The sequence below is a fragment of the Mytilus galloprovincialis genome, chromosome 9, assembly GCF_965363235.1.
Source record: "Mytilus galloprovincialis chromosome 9, xbMytGall1.hap1.1, whole genome shotgun sequence".
Classification (NCBI taxonomy): Eukaryota; Metazoa; Mollusca; class Bivalvia; order Mytilida; family Mytilidae; genus Mytilus; species Mytilus galloprovincialis.
The window spans coordinates 26,497,059-26,518,632 of record NC_134846.1 but is presented as its reverse complement, the minus strand read 5'-3'; the positions used below and the strand labels follow the sequence as shown (position 1 = coordinate 26,518,632).

General features: G+C 33.2%; 1 protein-coding gene across 1 annotated transcript in view; it reads right to left on the bottom strand.

The window, feature by feature from the left end:
- Positions 1-10,986: 10,986 nt before the first annotated feature.
- The window catches only part of LOC143044713 (ATP synthase subunit d, mitochondrial-like), a 43,181-nt gene continuing 32,593 nt past the window's right edge, over positions 10,987-21,574 (bottom strand). The window contains exons 4-5 of the mRNA XM_076216798.1: positions 13,716-13,778; positions 10,987-11,314 (exon numbers count right to left, since the gene is read on the bottom strand). Of these exons, the coding sequence (XP_076072913.1) occupies positions 11,141-11,314; positions 13,716-13,778 (237 nt within the window). The 3' untranslated portion in view covers positions 10,987-11,140. The remainder of the gene's footprint in view (positions 11,315-13,715; positions 13,779-21,574) is intronic.

Sequence of the window (21,574 nt, the reverse complement as noted above, 5' to 3'; positions counted from 1 at the left end):
TACAAATCGCTCTTGATGTCTATAAACTGTTTGCACATGCGCAAAAGTGTTAAACACATGTGTATCATAACCTTGAAAATGTTATCAAACCAAGTACTATATATACCATGGTTTTTACGAGTTAACATATTTAAACAAACGAATCCTAAGGATGAGTTTGTTTAAATATGTTTAATGAGTAAGACACATGGTATATAAAATTTGTAATATAAATAAAATGATTGACAGCTTCAAGACCTTCAACTAATATTGGACATTGATCACGTTACAGTTTTATCCAATGAAATGGAAGCGCGCGCAAGTCACTTTTGCGTTTCGTGTATGATCGTCTGTGTATTTCATGTAATAGAACTCCTGAATTTGCAGAAAGTAAAGAAAATGTCGGATTTTCCCGATTTTTTTTTTAGTTTTGCGCCCCGTGTATGATTGTAGGCGCAGGTAATTTCATAATGTCATCAGACTGAGGTAAACAAAACTGTCGGATTCCAGCGACAAGGATTAAATAATTATTCTAATGACGTTAAGAATTGTTTTTTTTAGTTTTCAATGTATCATACAAATTAATCATATTTTACAGAATTTTCGTCTAATTGAAAAATGCTTTTCTTCCGTTATTTTATTAGATTATTTATTAAAACACAATTTTAATGATAAAACAATATTTTAACAGTGGCGGATCCAGGGGCGTAGATAGTGTACGTCCCCTAATCATGTTTTTTCACAGATATTTGTAGCCGATATTTATTCCTTTTTGTATACGTACCCCCTTTTTTAAATCGAAATTGAATTGAATTTTCGCAAAGGAAATCAATGATAGTTTTACATTTTATTTTTTTAAAAACTGAAAGAAGAAACATTTAGTATTAGTGGGGCGGCTTAGTACCGAAATTTGACAAAATCATGCAAATGGTGATACAAGCAAGGGATTTGGCATAGACGTTTATTAGGAAGTACTTTATCATATAAGAGAGGTAGCCAACATGTTTTCGATTTTTTTCACAGCGGCCATCTTGAATTCACAATTGACATCATTTTGCTCAATCGTTGAGATTGAAAAAACTGTTCTTACCATTTTCAACGCTATATATGTCATGAAAACTATTTGAAATACAATAAAATGATATGAAAATATGTCAAACAGACAACAATTGTTAAAAAAAATACCACTTCCGGTTTGGGTCGAAAAAGTTCGTACACTCGAGTGAAATAATAGTGGTATAGATATACGATCAAAATATCCGTTTGATATATCGGTAATTATGTTAGACATGCTGGAGGAATTATTAGTGTAGAGGAATTATTAGTGTAGAGGAATTATTAGTGTAACATTAATCTGCAATATTTTTTGATGTATTCCGTTTTAACATGAACACAATGTTGTACAGGTCAAGCCAGTTTTGTAACACTTACAATTACCAGAACAAGTTTTCTTGCAGCCACATTTGTGTAACTACTGGCAAAATGCAGCAATTGCTGCTAATTATGTCAAATGAGGAATCCACATTCCATCTGAGTTCTCCTTAACCCATCCCCAATCACCAGGACTAGGTAGATTTTGATCATGTGTGACTGCCTGTCCCCATACATGGCCACCTTGCTAGTTTGGTATGATCAAGCAGTGCAGCTCTAGTGGGTCGAATGGTGTCATACTGTCTTTGTTTGCGTGCAAATAGTTCAAGTCTAAATGTGTTGATGTCAAATGTTGTTATAGTTCTGTCGTACATAACTATTACAAATGCCTCTATCAACTCCATATCAGCGTCACTGACCAATACAGGTTTCTTACTTAATCGTTCAAAAACCTCGGTTACATCATTACATATTTCCCACGGCATGCCATCTCAATATGTAATCCACCGAACGTTACAACGAATTTGTTTTCATCGTATTCATTTGACCATTCCCATTGAATTTACTTTGCAAAAAAAAAAATAATAGCAGTTTGTCTGCTGTAATCACTGGAGTTTGACCAGGATTAAGAAACGACACACCATCCCTGAGCTTATCCATCGAATGTTTCATGGTAGCAACTGAGTGAGCTTGTTCTTGAAATAATGGCATTAAGCAGCTAAGACTCATTTGAACAGTTGGTCCACGTCTCTCTGAAGCATGAAATGATGACCATAAAATATTTTCGGACGTAATATCTTCACCTGTTTACCTCACCGTATTTAACCACTCATACTCATTTTGCAAACTCATGAATAGATAATTGTAGTTAATAGATATAGGAAGATGTGGTGTGAGTGCCAATGAGACAACTCTCCATACAAATAACAAGTTAAAAAGTAAACCATTATAGGTTAAAGTACGGCCTTCAACACGGAGCCTTAGCTCACACCGAACAACAAGCTATAAAGGGCCCCAAAATTACTAGTGTAAAACCATTCAAACGGGAAAACCAACGGTCTAATCTATATTAACAAAACGAGAAACGAGAAACACGTATATATTACATAAACAAACGACAACTACGTATATTAGTAATATCGTCAGGCAGAATGATAGGTTCTAGTATTGTTTTAATATATGCAGGTTTTATATTCATATATACTGCAGCTGTGCTATTTGAGCAGTCAAATTGCATTGACCGTATATTCATATGTGATATACAGTCACTGACCGTATATCACCTTGTTTATGACGTTGACAATATGTTTCAGTAGAGTTTTATTTATGACGTCAATAAAACATACAGGTTTGCGGAAATTTTACGTCTTCCGTTGAAAATTAAGAAATGATGTGTTTTACCTAAACCATTTTGATGTTGTTGAGCTTGGGTTGTGATCTATGTTGTTGACTGCAGCTGTGGTCAACACTTTGCTCTTTAATAAAGTCGGGCATACCACACCTTCATTTAAATAACGTTCACCAACAGCTTCACCTAGTTGAGTTGAAATTTCTAGTACCCGATCGTAAGAGATACATAACTCATGTTGAAATAATGTATCTATAAGATGTCTTTTCCTAGTTTTTGCAAAGGGTAACAGTCCAAGATACACACAAAATGGTGTCTCACGATCAGCTGAATGTCTTTGTTGTACTGTAACCTTTTGGCTGTTAGGGTGATAATTAAACATTAAAAGTTGGGTCACAGCTAAGTCAGACTTTGTAGAAACGTTCTCTAACTGCGATTTGATATCAGGTCCATGTATATCATTTTTCACCAATTGTAACAAAAGTGGGGGTATGCTATCATCGATATCTTCAGAGACCAAGGATCAAGAAAATGTTGTCTTTGTTGTAGCTAATTGGCAACGAATCATTTCGGTCGTCTTTGTCAAATGCATGGTGTCATTATAATCACAAGCAAACGCTATAGCTGGTCTTATATCTTTTTCAAACATCAAAAGTACATCTCTGACCTTTAGGTGTGCTTCCAATTCTGGCATCGTTTGCAATAGCTTGTCCTTCAGTCGAGTAGAATTACCTGTGTAGAAGAAGAACTAAGATGTGACAATCTTTCCTCGTACAGGTTTGCCAGGTCTGCTAATCAAAACACAACCGACTCTTCAGAGTTTGTTTGAGTTTCAAAAATGTATGTGACCAGCTCAGCTAATGCAGTTTCTTTCATTATAGTTTCCTCCTGTGTGCAATTGCTTTCGATCTCTATTTGTCTCTTTGATCTCTCTTTGTTATACACAGCTGCGAGACAAGACGGGTGATACTTCATCCCTTGTGCTATAACATCACCACTACTCAGCTTTGCCAACAGTTGTTTATCCTGAAGAGCTGTTGCACAATCTACTAGTCGTTGGTTTAGTTTCATTGGCATTGCCTCTCTTAAGACAAATAAAGGTCACTCTTTATCACAAGTGAAACATTTATGCACATTTTCAACTGTATTTTGTTGTTGATCTTTAATAGAACGAGGAGTATACCTAAAAAGTTTAGGAGACGTACAATCACTAGAACTTTCAGATGGTATCGGTATATTGCGTTTCTGGGCTCTCTCAAGTTTAGTATTATTGAACTTTAACCTACACAAATTATGGTACTTGGCATTTTGGATATTTTTGCCTAACATTGTATATACTTTGTCTGACGATTTCATTAGGTATGTTGTGACCTCCTGACACAAACAACATTTTGTCCAATCAGTTTCATGCTGAAGAAGCTGATAATCGGATTCTTTTCGCCATTTCAAAAACTAAGTAACTATCATATAAACAAAAGTAATCAACGATGAACTTATAGAACAATAACGCAAATATTATCTGAGCAATAAATAAATGCAACAGCAACTATAACCGAGTGAAAATAAGCAACTATTAAAGAAGTGCACGAAGAGTGTGTGTTTGTAACATGAATAAATTTACGCAACACAGAAAAACGTCACAGGTAAAATTATAGAAATTGTATAAAGTTCAAGATAACTTTTCTAATTATATTATTTGATGTATTTACAAAAGTTTTATTATAGAACTGTGTTAGTAATAGGGAAAGAATTCCTTCAAATCAATATCCGATCAAAATTACAAATAGAACTTCATAACTAAATATATGAACGGTGGATAGACAAGTACCGATCCACGTCTTATAACAATGAGAACACACACTCTCAAAAAAAGGTTAACCAGAATAAAATTACTCCCTCTATTGGTTCATAACCTATTGAACCTAATGTAGCAATCGAAGATTAGCCGAAGATTTGTGAAATATAACGACTGACATTATTTGGGTTATAAAACAGTCATATTCGGGATATTCATAAACCAGGAGTGGGTTATCGATCGATATTTGACCGAAAGTGATACTTTATCTTATATATCAATGATTTACTCCATTTAACTTTTTTGATACAATACAAGCAAAATGGACCATACATATGATGTCTGTTCCTTATGAAGACGTCATTTCGAAAATCCAAGATGGCAGCCATGATTGGATGATTTTTTTTTCGTGGCTACCCCCCTAATATGATTACTTACACCTAAAGGTATGTTCTTACAAAGTTTCATGCTTGTATCACCATTTGCATGATTTGTGTGGTAAGCTGCTTAACTATATTAAGGGAATTTGTAACAATCCTATATAGTTTGAACAGGGTTTCTTGAAATGTGGTACACATAATTTATTGCTTTTTCTTATAAAATGAAAACAAATGAAGATCTTGACCTTTTAGTACGTTTTACAGTTTCCTAAATATTTTAGAGGCGGATACAATTAAAAAAAAAAGGTGGAGCTTCAGCCATGGAATAACATGAAAATGAATATGTTATACCATGGCTGAAGCTCCGCCTTTTTTCCTTTGGATTCTAGTCGAGTTGCATATTTAATTAGCAAAGTATGGTACAACATAAATTTGCATATAATATACCATGGTTTTCCCTCACGACACTTTTTAAGCAAATTATTTCATAAAAACATCAAAGGAAAAAATCCAATTTATGTTACAATTCATAATATCATTAGAAATCCAACAAGAACTATCTTTAAACTAGAGGGTCCATGGACCCTGTGTCGCTCACCTGATATTTTTATTTACAATTGTTGCATGATAAATGCAACTGTTGTACTGTCGTTTAGTTTCAGAGATATAATACTAAAAAGTGCATTTGAAACCTATGTTTAATTTCAGCCATGTGGGCAGGCAGGGTCATCATACACAGTGGTCCCTGGATATCCTAGTGGTGATTTAAACCAAGTTTGTTTAAATTCAACAGTTGTTTCAGGGGAGAATTTTTGTAAAATTTATCTAACAAGAAATGCAAAGTAATGAGAAAGTTGTGAAGTAGTTTTGTTGTTGCGCAACCCCCCCCCCCCAACCCCACTTTGCCAAAAAACCCAAAAAGGTAATAAAAAATTATCATATAAGGGCAATCTATCCTATTAATGATTTCTGCAAAATTCAGTTGATTGTGCAAGGGTTGTATAGCCAGCTGAGGTCGTTAAAAACTCTCTTTCTTTTGTTGTTGCAGATAGATCTTGACCTGATAAGCAATTCTACCACATGTCAGATTTGCTCTAAATGCTTTGGTTTTTGAGTGATAAGCCAAAAACTGCATTTTACCCCTATGTTCTATTTTTAGCCATGGCGGCCATCTTGATTGGTTGGCCGGGTCACCGGACACAATTTTTAAACTAGATACCCCAATGATGATTGTGGCCAAGTTTGGTTTAATTTGGTCCAGTAGTTTCAGAGGAGAAGATTTTTGTAAAAGATAACTAAGATTTACGAAAAATGGTTAAAAATTGACTATAAAGGGCAATAACTCCTAAAGGGGTCAACAGACCATTTTGGTCATGTTGACTTATTTGTAGATCTTACTTTGTTGAACATTTTTGTTGTCACAGTTTATCTCTATCTATAATAATATTCAAGATAATAACCAAAAACAGCAAAATTTTCTCAAAATTACCAATTCAGGGGCAAAAACCTATCAACGGGTTGTCCGATTCATCTGAAAATTTCAGGGCAGATAGATCTTGACCTGATAAACAATTTTACCCCATGTCAGATTTGCTCTAAATGCTTTGGTTTTTGAGTTATAAGCCAAAAACTGCATTTTACCCCTATGTTCTATTTTTAGCCATGGCGGCCATCTTGGTTGGTTGGGCGGGTCACCGGACACAATTTTTGAAACTAGATACCCCAATGATGATTGTGGCCAAGTTTGGTTTAATTTGGTCCAGTAGTTTCAGAGGAGAAGATTTTTGTAAAAGATAATTAAGATTTACGAAAAATGGTTAAAAATTGACTATAAAGGGCAATAACTTCTAAAGGGGTCAACAGACCATTTTGGTCATGTTGACTTATTTGTAGATCTTACTTTGTTGAACATTTTTGTTGTTCACAGTTTATCTCTATCTATAATAATATTCAAGATAATAACCAAAAACAGCAAAATTTTCTCAAAATTACCAATTCAGGGGCAGCAACCTATCAACGGGTTGTCCGATTCATCTGAAAATTTCAGGGCAGATAGATCTTGACCTGATAAACAATTTTACCCCATGTCAGATTTGCTCTAAATGCTTTGGTTTTTGAGTTATAAGCCAAAAACTGCATTTTACCCCTATGTTCTATTTTTAGCCATGGCGGCCATCTTGGTTGGTTGGGCGGGTCACCGGACACAATTTTTAAACTAGATACCCCAATGATGATTGTGGCCAAGTTTGGTTTAATTTGGTCCAGTAGTTTCAGAGGAGAAGATTTTTGTAAAAGTTAACGACGGACGACGACGACGACGACGACGGACGACGACGACGACGACGACGGACGACGGACGCCGGACGCCGGACGCCAAGTGATGAGAAAAGCTCACTTGGCCCTTCGGGCCAGGTGAGCTAAAAAGATATCCGACGTATTTAAATTTGAGTATGTTTAAAACTATCATTTCGATAACCTTCAGAAGCACAATGACTTAATGATGCAGGACCTCTTTAATTAAATCTTCAGTATTCTCTGTCCTCGTATCTTTCTGTTTACACCAAAACCCCGCGGAAATCTCACATGCTTGCATTCTAAAAGTCATGTACGTTCGTATGTAACAAAGTTTACATTAAAAATTATATAATTGTCCCGAATAAACAGCTGTCATGGATGCAAAGAGCTATTGGAGAAACAATTATTTTAATTAAATATAAATCTTTGTAAGATCTAGTTCAAATATTTATAGTTTTTCACTAGCTTTCCATCACGATATAATTAACAAGACGTTTTTTCAACTTGAACACAACCAAATCACCCAACATGACAGCATTTTGTCCAATCACAGAAAGGATTTTCGAGCATGCGTATTCTGTTGCCATAGTTAAGCGTCATTAAGTTCAAAGGGCACACACCGAAACTATACCGACTACGTCGGAAAAACACTAAATTTATAGTAAATAGTTCAAATATTTTTGAAAGAATTTTGTAACATTTTCGCGCATGCGCAAATACTGGATATATATCAAATATTCATTTTTAATAAATATGTGATGTAAAGAAGGTAGCCGCCAAACCTAATAGTTCAAAAAAAAAAATTCCAGAAAAATCAGTATTTTCAAACTGAAGAAACAGCCATTTTTGGGAAAGGACCTGTTAAATTACAAATCTTCTTCTTATGGTATCCAGTTATCCATCAGATTTTTGATGATTACTAACTGCTGCGCATTCGTAGGATAATAATAAATGAATATTTACAAAAGAATAGTGCCAAAAAATAAACAAATATTAACATGACATGTGGTTAAAACTATTTACACAACTACTAGGTTTACTGTTCTATATTGTATTGTAGAGAACAGTAGGTGTCAACTGATCTCTAAAAATATTTAAGGGAGCTACCATTTGATTTTTAGGGGGGGGGGGGGGGGCTAGGATGAAATTTGAAAAAAAAGGCAGGATGAGTAACTTGGCAAAAAAAACCAGATGCTCCGCAGGGCGTAGCTTTATACGACCGCAGAGGTTGAACCCTGAACGGTTGGGGCAAGTATGGACACAACATTCAAGCTGGATTCAGCTCTAAATTTGGATTGTGATTAAGTAGTTGACACAGCATAGGTTTCTGACACAGAATGAATGTGTTATAATGAACTTAAAATTTTTGTTTTCTCTTAGAGCAATTCACTATGCTGTTGAATATTAATCCTCTCAAAAAAATGTTTGATGAAATTTTCTTTTTTATTTATGAAATTTCAAATGAGAAAAATTGAACCCAATTTTTTTAATCACATCCCCCTTTCCCTTATTCCAAAACTAATCTCAATTAAAATTTCTAATGGAGTTTGCAACAATAACTACTCATTTAAATACATCATAAAATATTAAGATGTAAAAAAACTGCTTGTTATCACTGAATGGTAAAGATTATTTTAATTTATCAGTTGGTAGTAAAAAGTGAATATACATTGTATATTGTATATAAAAAAGATTTAAGTTGATTCTGGACAAAGAAAGATAACTCCAATTAAAAAAAAATCTTGCTATTGCACAATATTTTGCAATTAGATATTTCTTGCTTACTATTCTGGACAAAGAAAGATAACTCTAATTAAAAAAAAATTTGCTATTTCACAATATTGTGCAATTAGATATTTCTTGCCATTGCGCAATACTGTGCAATTGAAAAGACTTGCTATTGCACAATACTTAATATAATAATTTTAGATCCTGATTTGGACAAACTTGAAAACTGGGCCCATAATACAAAATCTAAGTACATTTTTGGATTCAGCATATCAAAGAACCCCAAGATTTCAATTTTTGTTAAAATCAGACTAAGTTTAATTTTGGACCCTTTGGACTTTAGTGTAGACCAATTTGAAAACAGGACCAAAAATGAAGAATCTACATACACAGTTAGATTTGGTATATCAAAGAACCCCATTTATTCAATTTTTGATGAAATCAAACAAAGTTTAATTTTGGACCCCAATTTGGACCAACTTGAAAACTGGGCCAATAATCAAGAATCTTAGTACATTTTTAGATTCAGCATATCAAAGAACCTAACTGATTTATTTTTTGTCAAAATCAAACTAAGTTTAATTTTGGACCCTTTGGACCTTAATGTAGACCAATTTGAAAACGGGACCAAATGTTAAGAATCTACATACACAGTCATGACAGTTAGATTCGGCATATCAAAGAACCCCAATTATTCAATTTTGATGAAATCAAACAAAGTTTAATTTTGGACCCTTTGGGCCCCTTATTATGTTGGGACCAAAACTCCCAAAATCAATACCAACCTTCCTTTTATGGTCATAAACCTTGTGTTTAAATTTCATAGATTTCTGTTTACTTATACTAACGTTATGGTGCGAAAACCAAGAAAAATGCTTATTTGGGTCCCATTTTGGCCCCTAATTCCTAAACTGTTGGGACCTAAACTCCCAAAATCAATACCAACCTTCCTTTTGTAGTCATTAACATTGTGTTTAAATTTCATTGATTTCTAATTACTTAAACTAAAGTTATTGTGCGAAAACCAAGAATAATGCTTATTTGGGCCCTTTTTTGGCCCCTAATTCCTAAACTTTTGAAACCAAAACTCCCAAAATCAATCCCAACCGTTCTTTTGTGGTCATAAACCTTGTGTCAAAATTTCATAGATTTCTATTAACTTAAACTAAAGTTATAGTGCGAAAACCAAGAAAATGCTTATTTGGGCCCTTTTTGGCCCCCAATTCCTAAAATGTTGGGACCAAAACTCCCAAAATCAATACCAACCTTCCTTTTGTGGTCATAAACCTTGTGTTAAAATTTTATAGATTTCCATTCACTTTTACTAAAGTTAGAGTGCGAAAACTAAAAGTATTCCGATGACGACGCAGACGACGACACCAACGTGATAGCAATATACCACGAAAAATTTTTCAAATTTTGCGGTCGTATAAAAAGGCAGGATGACAATTGTTATAAAAAAGTCAGGATAAGCTAAGAAAAAAAAGGCAGGACCGAATAGACTGAAAATAAAAAGGCAGGACAGAGATTACAAATAAAAAAAAAGGCAGGACACAATTTTTCATCTTAGCCCCCCCCCCCATAAAAATAAAATGGTAGCTCCCTAAGACGGAAAAAATGAATATTTGTAACAGTCTTTAAATGTAAGACGTATGTGTCTGTAAGTTTGTGGATGAAATTGTCTGGTTCTTGTTTGTTGGTATGAGTAAATCTGATGGTATGGCGACAATATGGTGAACAATTTTATAGAACATTATAAGTCTAGTTTTAAGTCTGCGTTGTTGTATGGTAGGCCAATTTAAAGTATTGAGCATGTCTGTAACGCTACTGGTGTTGTGATACCAAAACCTAAAGTCCCCTCGACCTTGTCAGTAGGGACTAATAAAAGTGCACCAAATTTTGAACTTGATCTCTATATTGTTGTTATGTGGTAATAAGCATTGTGCATTATTTTCAAAACATTTGGTTGAGACAAACTAAAGTTGATGAAAGAAAAACCAACTGTTGGACATACATACATACAGACAGACGAACAAGGGTAAAACTTAATGCCCACTCCACTATTGCGAGGGCATAAAAATTGGACAAGCTTCTGTTTTCTTCCTTTCATAATTAAAAAATCAATTTTTCAGACAACATATATGTTTTTACAGTTCATAACCCAAAACTGTCAGAATTAAAGATGGAAATTGTGATTGATCTCTAAACAATTTCAAAGCTATGATTACTATTTCATAGCGATGATCACCATTTCTTTCCACCATAATTCAATGGAGAGGGAGAGGCTTCTGGCTGTACTTCTGGTGTAAAGGGGTACATTGCTGGACGATCAATATCTATTTCAGGACTTGGGAAATATACAAGAGCCATCTCTTTGGTGATTTCTTCAAGTGGTGGCAAAGAATCCAGTACTGCAATCTAAAGAAATAAGACAAGAAATAATTAAAAAAACAAACAAAAAACAAATAAAGTAAATAATTATCTCCATGTGTAAAAATAATCTGATATCATATGCCCTTATCCAGAATTCAATACTAAGAGTATTATCATGATTATGCATGTTTTAAGTCTAAAGTATGGACCTTTTTCAGCATCAAGTCTAACTTCTTTACTTCTTTCTGTCTGTCTGGCCACCAAAAAAAAATAATCTTTTCTAAGAATTCTGATGTTATGAATTTTTTTTGTATCTCTTACATTGAAATGAACTATATAAGCAGCTTTGCTAAGTAAGATTGAAGGTAACATTGTTATTCTTTCATATCACTTAAACTTGACTTTATAATAGTCCTCATATTCTATAAAACAAGAGGCTGTCAGAGAAAACACAAACAGGATTTTCCTGAAGAGCTTGAACCCTGAAAAGTTGAGTAAGTATATATGGACACAATATTTAGGATTAAACCAGCTCTGATTTTGGATTGTGATTGAATATTTGATACATCATAGGTTTGTGACACAAAATAAATGTGGTCAAAGAACTGAAAAATTTGAAATTTACCTTTTATGGTCCAATATCCAAAATCTAAGTACATTACTAGAATTATATCAAAGAACTCCAAGAATTCATTTTTTGATGAAATACTTCTGAGTGAAACCATTTTATGTAATGAAAAATATCCTTTAATAAAAATAGATTGTTATTTAATGAATTTCAACACAGGATCAAGTAAAAATTAAAATTAACCAACACAACAAAAACTAATAAACAGCTGTGCCATGAGCACATGATACGCCCGTCACGTTTTCAAAGAATACAGTTCAATATCTTCTCAATGTCAGATTTGAAATTTATCAAAATCACAAGGGAGCTTGAACATCAATAGATATAAACAATTCACCAAAGTTTCATGAGAATTGCTGAAAACATTTTTGAGTTAATATCTGAAAACTGGAAAATTCCCCCTTTTTAAATGAATATAACCCTATAACTCAGAAATGTATAATTTAAAATTAAAAAAATTCTAAAGGTAGCTAACATCAATAGATATAAACAATTCACCAAAGTTTCATGAGAACTGCAGAAAGCATTTTTGAGTTATTGTCCGAAACTGGAAAATCCCCCCTTTTTATGAAAAGTCACTTGGAAACGTAAAATCTAAAATTCATAAAAAATCTACCATGCTCAAGTCAATAGATATAAACAATTCACAAAAATTTCTTGCAAGTTGGTGAAAGCCTTCTTAAATTATTGTCCGAAAAATGGAAAATGCCTCTTTTTTTAATGAATAAAATCTGATCACTCAGAAACATAAATTCTAATATTGATAAAAAATGAAAGGGAGCTCAAGTCAATAGATATAAACAATTCACAAAGTATTATGCAATTGGTTAAAATGTTTTGGAGTTAATGTCCAACAAGTTGATGACAGACAGACAGAAGGATACGCAATGATCATAAATAGCTTCGGAGATAAGGCATGACATGTGACCCCCCCTTTTTTTGTCTTAGCAATGATCACAAATAGTTTCTGAGATAAGGCGACATGTGAACACCCCCCCCCCCCCTTTTTTTTTTACAAAAAACTCAATAAATATAAAAATATATTTTGAATCATCACCAAAAAGTATACAGATCTTTAGATTAATATAACTAAGAAGTGTCTAAAGTTTTAAGCAATATTCATAAATCGTTTTTTCAGATACGGCACAACATGTGAAAATAAATTGCTTTGCTGAGCACAGCTGGAGACGACCGCAGAGGTCCAACCCTGAACAGTTGGGACAAAAATGGACACAATATTAGCACTTGATACAGGTCTGAATTTGGATTGTAATAAAATATTTGACACATAATAGGTTTCTGAGACAGAATAACTGTAGTCAAAGAACTTCAGAGTTGGTTATATGATTTGAATTTATATTTAATTTTTTTTGCATAAAAAAAATTATATTTGAAGACATAATTTTCTTTTTAATTTTTGAAATCTGAAATGAGAAAATATTGTCCCCTCCAACAATTTCTTATTATTGTGCTTATTTGGGGCCCTTTTCTTGCCCCTTATCCCTAAACAGTTGGGACAATAACCCCTGAAATCAATCCCAACCTTCCTTTTGAGGTAATAAACCTTGAGTGTAAATTTCATGGATTTCTACTTTTTTTACGACGTGATACCAATATAATGCTTGTTTTTGGTCACTAATTTTTTAAGGAGTATGTTGTGCCAATCTTGCTTTAGTGATGTTATATGCAGTCAATAATTCTACTGAGGAAAACTCTCCTGCCACAAATCATAGCTGATGCACAGTTAAGTTTCCAAGACAAAACAGTCTTTAATTTATAACTTTATGTTGAATGAATTTTAAATACTTTTGTACTTACATATTCCTTATATAAATTAATCTGCCCATCTAGATTTTCTACAATAACAGCATTCTCTTCATCCTACAAAACACAAAATGAAATATCATGTGGATTATATTGTTATATAGCTTACCTTGAAAATGTTACTTGTAATGATGTATCTCCCAGACCTATGGTTATTACAAATGTTATTGTAGTTACCGGTATATGTAATCCATTATACTCATTTAAAAGTAATTTCAACGACAAAGTAATATATGTAATTGAGCCTTTGTTAGTTACATGTAATTAAAAGTAATCACTTACATTGAATTTTTGCTATGTAAATGATAATGGCTATAATGAGTTACTTTTCAATTTGAATATTTTCCTGGTAGTATTTTTTTTTCATGGTTTCATAAGCTACATTACATAACAAACAAGAATGTGTCAGTACGACCTAGCCACAATCAGAAGTACATTTCATATTAGGTCTACGTTATAGGCTTCTACAAGAAGATGAACTTAATTTAAGTAATTACATCTTTGAACTGAAGAAGAGAATATAGGGCTTCATAATGCATATCAAATATCAAATATATGTGAGACTGTTTAAAAAAAAAACGCACTAAAGTACAAGCTAATATAGAGCTGCGCAATAAGCAGATGATAAGCTTGTTGCCCTTTTAGCTTGTCTTTATGCTTTAAATGATTTTTTTGTGTTTTCTACAATTTTTCAATGAAATAAATTTCCTTTGCCATATCCAACATTTTTTTCAAAAAGAAAAATTCCACAACTGTACAACTGTATCAAATCAGAAATTATATAAAAAACAAAGGGTATTTAGTTCAATAGATATAAACAAGTCACCATAGTTTCATCATAAACTGCTGAAAGCATTTTTGATTTATTCATAAAACTGGAAAAAAGCCTCATTTTTTTTTAAAATAAGACTGCATAACACCAAAAATGTAAAATCTGAAATTTATACAAATCAAAAGGGATCTTACATCAATAGATATAAACAATTCACCAAAGTTTCATAAAAGCTGGTGAAAGTGTTTTTGAGTTATTGTCCAAAAACTGGAAAAATCCTTTTTAAAAGCATAAAAATTCATAAAACCGAAACGTAAAATCTGAAATTTATAAAAATTAAAAAGGGAGCATACATCAATAGATATAAACAATTCACCAAAGTTTCATTTATACACAACAAAACATAGAATATATATTTATTAAGATATAATAAACTAAGATACATATACTACATGATATACATACAATAAAATAAACATCATTTGGCGTTTAGCCGTCTCGGTTGCTGTCACAGTGATTGATTAATTCCCAAGCTTGAGAATCATACCAATCGGAAGATCTGAGTTCATGCTTGAACTTACTGCAGCATGAACTTACTGCTGGACCTGTTCTTGTTTATGACTACAAGCATGTAGATCAAAAACGTCAGTGATAGAAGTCCATGCATGGACTGACGTCAGGACTGAATTAGAACAGGGATCTGTTGTTAGTTAGTGTCCTGAAACTTCTAGCATGTGTCTGGTCTATTTAAAATTTAACCAAATTACTGCTATAAGTCCCATTAACTGTGACAAGCAACTTATACATCAATAACTCTGCATCAAATTTGGGGAAATTGAGTTAATAATAACGAAAATATGCCAAATACAGTTGATGATTGGTATTTAAAGGAGACAACTGAACCCAAGATGAAGATGGTTACTGTAAATTCAAAATCTACTCACTGAGTGCGTATGGCAATGAATATTTTTGCATTTAATAGATGATACTATATCTTTCTACAGATTTTTTCTGAAATCGCAATGATAAATGCATGCATCAATTTCTGAATTTACAGTATCTCGTGAACAAAGATTTGTAACTATATTAATATATCTCAATATGTGAATTGATATACAAACTAGTATCTCAATTGTTTGTAAAACAATTGAAAGGTCTTTCCAGTAAAAGTGATGTCTTTGTAATGTACTTTGTACGACCTTTCGTTTGATATACGACAAGCATACCTTCTGAAACTTTTCGCTTTTTACACTTAATGACCTCATCCGCCTACATTTTTGAGATCGGAAGTATGATATATGTAACACAGGGTAGATGAGCTTTCATTTGATATGCGACAACGCCATGTTCTAAAAAGTTTGATTTTTGCACTTAATAACCCTATCCAACCAATTTTTGGAGGTCGGGAATTTGATATTTCAAATGTACACATCATGACCTTTCATTTGATATACAACAACCCTATCGAAAAAGAAAATTTATTTTTTGCACTCAATAACCCCATCTAACCCATTTTTGGGAGACGTCAATTTGAAATTTGAAATGTACGCTTTATGTTCTTTCATTTTATATGCGACAACCTTACCATCTAAGAAATTTGAATGTTTGCACTAAATGACCCCACCCGTCCCCCTGGGATGAAAAGGGGGTTTTAAATTTTCATTTTTAAGTAGAGTTTATTGAGACCTTCAATTTGATATATCAGATGACCCCATTTGACAAAGTGCAAATAATGATGCAATATCAACTATATAAATAGAAGATTTGAAACTTACAAAGTCAATGCAAAACTTGAAAATTTCAAATTGATTTTTTGGTGTTTTTTTCCATGGAATGTTTTTGGTATTTGGTCAAACATATAACTATGTCAACCTCTTCAATTTCTAATACATTTTAAGGGGTAAGCTCTTGGTGATTCAGAAATACATGCCTCCGCTCGAAAAACTTCAAACTGCATTATCTCTAAAACGACAATAGATATCTCAAATCTGTTAAATGGTAAATGATCTACTGTTAAAGAACAACATTATCGAAAAAGAATTCGGACAATTTCAATGTTCACCAAGGTCACAATTAATAATCAAATATATGATGCAATACCAAACTTGAGAACCGGAAGTCGTGGAGACATGGGACTACCACCATTCAACTCAGGACCACTTGACCTTTTAAATATCACAAGGTCAAGGTCATAGTATACTGTGAAGGTCAAGGTGAAATTTCATCATGACCTGACATTGACCTCAAACTGACGGTCTTGAATTACTGATCATCTTTGCAGTTTATAGTAGGTTGATATCTGTTACCTTTAAAAAGATATATACAAAATACTATACTTTTAAGAATCACCTCGTTGTAACTTTTGAACAGACAGTCGGACATTTTTGGACTTATTATATAAAATGTAGATCTCGTCGAGAGGAACATTTTATACGCTGTATGTATGCAGCAAAGTCTTATCGTTTTCCTAATATGTAAGCTTGAAATTGCAGCGTAATTTGTTTTTGCACTCGGTGACCTTTGACCTTGGGTGCATATTGAAGGTCACATGAATTAAAGATTATTGGTGAAGGTCCTAAGTCTCTACGACTTTTGGTTCTCGAAATACAATTTTTCTAAAATTATATACAATTTTTCAAGGGGAATAACTCCTTATAAGGGTTAATAACAAAATGAGTGTACATGTTCATTAATATTGCTATCTGTTATTGTACATGTTGGCGTTTTCAAATCGATTCTATCTCTTATACTTTTTGAGAAAAATGCAAAGGAAAGAAATTGTTTCAAGGGGATATAACTCTCATAGGGGACGATGAAATCCTATTCAGCCTCACATGGTAATACATCATGATAAGATCTACATTTTGTCCAATTAAGGTCATGATATCTTTAAAACCAACGAGGGGGGGCCATGTTGAAAAAAATCAATAAAAGGGAGATAACTCCTAAAGGGGATGATGAAATCCTTAACAGAGTCATTTGGTAATACATCTTGGTGATGTCTACCGATAGTTTATATTTGGTCTTAATAACTTCAACAGAAACCATAAGCGGGTATGTCAAAAAAATGTTGGAAGAAAAAAAAGAAAAAAAAAACATTAGAAAAACAATAAGGTCTTTCCCATGTAGGGGAAAGACCTTAAAAACAATAAGGTCTTTCCCATGTAGGGGAAAGACCTTAATGAACTTTATATCAGATGCGAATAGATAAATAGCAATTAAAACGTCCATTACTAATCGTTTATCAGTATGTAACTGCGGCGTGCTGGAAAACATTGTAAAATTTTAGTAATAAGCACAAGTGTTCTGATTAACTATCTCAGCGGGTCGTGAGAAGAAATGTTACGACTTGATGAAATCAAATGTTCTACTTGACCTTAACATAACTTTCATAAACATGTCAATGAACTCTGATCATAATGTGCTCAGCATCGGCTATACTATAATGTTCTTTTATCTACATAGTTAATCAACAAGTTCAAATCGGGAACTGTCATACTACTATATCTGGTTTAAATGTTTAACCCTTGTCTCATTCATTAAAAATGGTACGTCACTGATAGCGATTATAATCAATTGTATATGTTTAGCAATTAATATACACATAATAAATGTAGACACAATGAAGACAACGATACGTCAATAAATTTACATAATATGGGGATTATTATGCCCAACACTATGGAAACACACTTTAAACCAATATCAGATTAAACAATGGGAATTATTATGCCCCTGAAACACTGAGTAAAAACGCAATTGATGGTGTTGTGTTGACCTCGTAAAGACAATGAACTGACATGTGGTAATGAAACAGACTATATATACTCTAACGCACTAACAATATTAAATCGAGATAAAAGCGTATGCGATTTAAATATTCCTATGTACAATAAACACTAAATCTTCTCTCGACTAATGCTTGTTGAGCTTGCTGTATTGTTGATAAGGCCAACTAAAATTAATTAGTAGATTTTCATCCAAGTTTTTGAAAAAAATGGGGCGGGTGGGAGGATTTTATTTTTTAAATTTTATTTCATATGAAACCTTCTTGTCACGTGTTATTCGATCATATATGCAAGTGTAATAATAAGCTTATATCATGTAAATACATGCATTAGGTATCTTGTATAAGACAATAACAATCAAAACAAAGGAGTAACCAAAGACTCGTAAAACCAAAAGACATTTACACCAACAGTTACAAGTACTAAGTAGGCATGGTAGGAAACAACACAAACTCCACTAAAAACCAGGAATGAAATCAGGTGCTCCGGAAAGGCAAGCATTTCTTGCACCGTATACGGCACCCGTCATGTTATTTTTTTGTTCAGTTCGGTAATGATGGAAGGTTGTTATGACTGAGGAAGAATATCACTGAGATATGATTTCTGACACACTTTTGTCATTATGGCCAATCAGCTCATGATGGCAACCATAAAATTGAGTGATGACCTTAATTTGATGATTAATAGCCCTGTCTTAGCAACTTTTGAGAAAGCAGTATTCCTGGTTCAACAAAATCAGCGTACATGTACTTTGAGCTAACTCTAGAGTAACGTATCAATATTGAAACACATTTACTCCATATGCTGGTGCCGCTTTTTCAAATTCGTAAATATATATCTCTGATTGGCAACCACTGTTCTACATGTAATTGCTGCTTTAGAAACCTATTTTATAGTAAACATCAGAAATGTGAGGAAATGCTCTCTTCAGTTGGACTACCTACGTCATTAAATATATTTTGCTTTCTAAGCTATGTTTTGTTGTCCTAATAAAATGAAGCAAATCCATTGGTATGCAACACGAGTACGATAAGTACAGAATAAAATGAAAACTCAAACAGTGTTGAAATAATAGGGTTGGTCCTTTAAAATATGCAAGATGAAAATATAATTACAATGTAGAACAGAGTTGTTTAATGACTCCATCGTGGGTATAGGGACAGAGGATGTTTGCTGTGGTTTTTTTTAACAAAAAACGAAAGGCATGGCTAAATTTATTTCTAAGAGCTTGCTGTAAATTAATAAATTAAAAATGCGTATGTTTGTCGACTTTCTGAACTCAATAATACGGTCATTAATCTAAAAAGTCCATGCTTGTGTCAATTTCTTTATTCCAGTCAAATGTGTTCCACAATTCTGATGCTTTTTGGGTTTCTTTCACAGTCCAAATTTCTTGACACAAAGTCATTGTATAAATAAACTAAATCCAAGGTGTTTTACTCACAAACATAAATTTGTCATTTGTGACATAGTGTACAGCGAATATTTCACGCCTTTCTCGTGATCAATCTTTTAGTTTATTCTCGGTAAATGATGTTGTCATCATAGATCAGCAGAATATATGGACTTAAGGTGGTATGGGTGTCTTCCTCCATCTTGGATTGTAAGAGAACCAAAGGTCCATATTTTCTATCAAAATAGCAAAATGGGATGCAGGAATGCAGATATTTAATGTGATTTTCATTTAAAGGAACCAATTTATAGGAATATAACATACAAATATTAATATTTTTGTAAATGTTGATTAGTTTTGGTTGTTTTTAATTTTTTTTTAAATTGGCATTTCAAGGGGAGGTAACTCTAAAACAATGCATTTTCTGAAGGATTCTACATGAAGTTTTCCTATTTTGTATTTTAGCCAGAAAAAACGTACGGTGACCCCATCTTTTCTTTTGATACTGTAGCTTGAGAAAATGCACGGTGACCTATCATTTTTATTATATTTTCCAACATATATCAATAGATACTACGTTTTGGCAAAGTATGAACAAATTCTATCATTTTTATTTTAGACACCCATACCACCTTAATAATCCAGTTAGAATACTCTAAGAAATACAAAAACCGAAATTTGCAACAGGAAGTTTTACACGAAACGAAATATCGACGGTTTCCGGTAACGGAAATGAACAAAATCCGGAAATCGTAATTTTTTTCAAAAATAAAAAAAATCGGGGCGGGAAGATTTCAAAGGGGCGGGCGGGGATGAAAATCTATCAATTAATTTTAATTGGCCTAAAGATGTTCTAATATAGCGAGAATAACACTGTAAACTCCACCGTCCGAGTGTCTGAATAAGGTGATCTTCAATTTTTGAACCTGCTGTTGTACTTGCTCCAATGCGAAAGCTGTGACCATTATATAAAGCTGAGTTGTATCCAAGTACGGCAAGTATATTTTTTAGAGAAGAAATGAAGTAGTTTCGTGTTAAAGCTTTCCTATTTTCCATCACAAAGAAAGCGTCTTGTGATTTACTATCTTTGAATTTTCTAGCACGAAAGTCCATGTAACGTTCCAGAGATAAGACTGGACAAACAGAAGCTCCCGACACAAATAAATGAATATCAACACCTTCACGAAATGGGTCTGTTTTCGAAGCTTTCAAATGAAAGGTCACTTTATCCTTAAGAAACCGGATATCTTCGATACTCACATTGCATTCTGAATCAAACGAATGTAATACTGTAAATTCCCCACATCGAAGAAATCCAAAATATGCCGTGACACACGCTCCTTCCAGAAGAATGTCTACATACGGTGTATAATACCCTTTCCTCAAAAACTGACAAATATCCTTTAGTATCATGAAGGTAATTGGCAGTCTAGGTTTTGTTCATTTTTTCTCATTTTTCTTTATTCCTCTATATAACGCATCGAGTCGATAAAGTTTATTAGAACTGTCGCTAAATCTATATAGAATCGACCACACTACTCCATTGCAAATTAATAATGGCATAGGTCTCGTGCTATATGACTTCACCCTTCATGCATGAGGCACCATAAGGTGCACGTGAAAAATAGTTTTGTGTGTATAAAACCAATTTTACAAAATCAATGCTGCTGAAGTATCCCATGAGATGACGTATTAGGTCAGGTGATGTCAGTGCGTATTTAGGTCAATGAAAGAGACGGATTGTTTTTTGTAAGTGAAAGGGATAAAGTGTGATTTGCGATTGTTGGAGAGTTTATGGATACATGTAACTTGTTGAAGAACTAATTTTGAATATTTATCAAACGTTGGCATTGCATTTATTGCAAAAATTTAGATAATAACACTTTATTATGCTCTCAGA